Source organism: Pteropus vampyrus, unplaced genomic scaffold (assembly GCF_000151845.1).
Source record: "Pteropus vampyrus isolate Shadow unplaced genomic scaffold, Pvam_2.0 Scaffold929, whole genome shotgun sequence".
Taxonomy (NCBI): Eukaryota; Metazoa; Chordata; class Mammalia; order Chiroptera; family Pteropodidae; genus Pteropus; species Pteropus vampyrus.
This window is the reverse complement of record NW_011889710.1, coordinates 45,005-47,309: the sequence shown is the minus strand read 5'-3', so window position 1 is coordinate 47,309 and position 2,305 is coordinate 45,005. Positions and strand designations below refer to the sequence as shown.

Here is a 2,305-nt window from a genome sequence, read left to right as displayed (position 1 = left end):
GTATATATGCCTGGCTTATTAGTATATGTAGATAATTGATTAAAAAAAGAAAAAGAAAAACGTATGCCAATCTGTTAATAGCCTTTCTGGAGGTTGTGATCCTAAGAGCTTTACTTTCCCCATAACATATATTTATAACGTTTTAATGCTTTACAGACAATCACTAAAACAATATCAAAAAATTCAGAAATGCAGAAAAGTTGCTCAGCTGCACTGATACTTTTAAAAATGCAAAATAGAATGAGACAAAACTATTGGCTATCATACTGGCAAAAAGGATTCCAAGAGTAACACACAATGTTGTTTAGAGCTCCGGTCTCTGTAAACTTTTTCGATTGACCACATGAAATTAGTAAAACTTTTTGGCCTGGCACACGAAATATATGTGTTTATGTGATTGTTTTTCTAAATAAAGATGGGATCGTATTATTCATACTCTTCTGCCCCTCGTAAATTCATGTGTACAATGATGTCACTGCCACAATTTTTGGCATAGCAAAACCTGGAAACATTCAGAACGTCCATCAATAGGGGACTGGCTAAATAAATTATTGAGCATTTTGAGTCAACGTATAGAGGTGTGATCATCAGCAGTCAAAGAGAGCGAGGTAGGTGGATAGTACTGACATGGTAAGAGCAATATATCAACATAGCAAGTCTAGAAGTACATAACAGGAAACGGAATCTTAATCACAGCGGGGGTGGGACTGGGAATGTGAAGCTACGGCGCGGAATTTGCTTCCCATTGTTCCAGTTGTTTGTGCTGTTGACAATTTCTAAAAACTTGTTTGTAGAACTTTTCTCATTAGAGGAATACTAAAGAACTAAAACAAAAACCCGAAAGTCGCTTGAATCACGAAAACAGAATGCACACATTTTAAAGGTCAGAAAATTACGTTTTGTATGTTTGCACCAGCTCGCCGCGGAGGATCGGAAAAGTTCTTAAAGGGATCTGAGGCAGCAGGAAACGGGTTGAAGCTGCTAAGCTGCTCAAGATCATGCTTGTGAAGGAAATTTTCTAACGTTTTGAGCAAGTTTCGTTTTGCGTCCGTTAAGATTTAAAAGTTAAAAAAAAAAGTAGAAAAAGGACCACCGGCTTAGGCAAGAAGCTACCTCTCCTGGATGAGCCGCGCGCCCCTCCCCCTCCCCCTCCCCCCTTTGCTTCCCTCCACCCCACCCCCACCCCCCCGTTTCCCTGGTGCCCACCTTCCCGTCCCCGGGCTCGCGGCCTCTGGCGCCCCGCCCCGCCCCGCCCCGAGGGGCCCCCGACAAAAACTTAGCCCCGTGGGTCCCGGCGATCCGATCGCCTGGGTCCGAGCGCTGCAGGGCAAGGAGGGCCACCCCGTCGGCCTCCCGCACGGATTCCCTCTGTCCGTCGGTCGGTGGGTCCGCGGAGCCGGCAGGAGTCCCTGGGCTCTGGGCGCTGTATGGGAGGCTACAACAGACCGATGGCGGCGGCGGCCCTGTCCGGCCTGGCGGTGCGGCTGTCGCGCTGGGCCGCGACCCGCGGCTCCTACCGCGCCTTCTGCAAGAGGCTCACGCGCACACTGCTCATCTTCTTCGACCTGGCCTGGCGCCTGCGCGTGAACTTCCCCTACTTCTACGCGGTGGCCTCCGTGATTCTCAACGTCCACCTGCAGGTACATATTTAGAGCGATTAACTCTGTGGTAGTGGCGGGCCCCAGGCAGGATGGCTGACTTGCACCCACCGGCTCACCCGCCCCAGAGCGAAGTGACCAGCTCGGCCCGCACACGCGGACTTGCCCGTCTGTCTTCCCAGTGTCTCATCTGTTAATGTAAATGGGCGGCTAGAAGTCATTATTTGCGGAAAGCCTTCAGCATGACCAAAAAAGCCTAAGATATAACGAAAAGTTGCCTCTCAAGGAAATAGATATTTCAAGGAACAGAAAAGAACTTAAAAGTCTGAAAATCTGCAGAAATATGTGAGAAGTTCTTGCATCCGTATGATAAAAAAACACAAAACAAAAAGCAGCACGAACTTTGGGCGATGACAAGGGGCACAGGATGCCTTAAAGGGGAAAAAAGGAGGAAAGGTTACTAACAACTTAAATAAACTGTGCTGGAATGGTCCAGAGAGAAGGCTAATCCTCCAAATTAGAATGAGACCTGCATAGAGTTCCAACTGCATGGAATGAATGCTAAGCAATAGACTGGATGGAATTAGAAGTCGGAGGAAATTAATATCGTGATCTGAAGTCATACCTTGCCTCACCCCCAAAGAGGAAACAACGGTAAACGGGAACTGCAGGGAAACAAACATTTCAAGCTGTGCAAGGAAAGCATG

General features: G+C 47.5%; 1 protein-coding gene across 1 annotated transcript; it reads left to right on the top strand.

The window, feature by feature from the left end:
* Nucleotides 1-1,188: 1,188 nt before the first annotated feature.
* SMIM10 (small integral membrane protein 10) lies at nucleotides 1,189-2,195 on the top strand. The gene has a single exon (XM_011386106.2). It carries the CDS (start codon nucleotides 1,428-1,430, stop codon nucleotides 1,650-1,652), a length of 225 nt encoding a protein of 74 aa, XP_011384408.1. The 5' UTR covers nucleotides 1,189-1,427; the 3' UTR covers nucleotides 1,653-2,195.
* The last annotated feature ends 110 nt before the right edge of the window (nucleotides 2,196-2,305 follow it).

What these genes read in the sequence shown, in the direction of transcription:
- SMIM10 (XM_011386106.2), top strand. Translation starts at nt 1,428, where the DNA reads ATGGGAGGCTACAACAGACCGATGGCGGCGGCGGCCCTGTCCGGCCTG.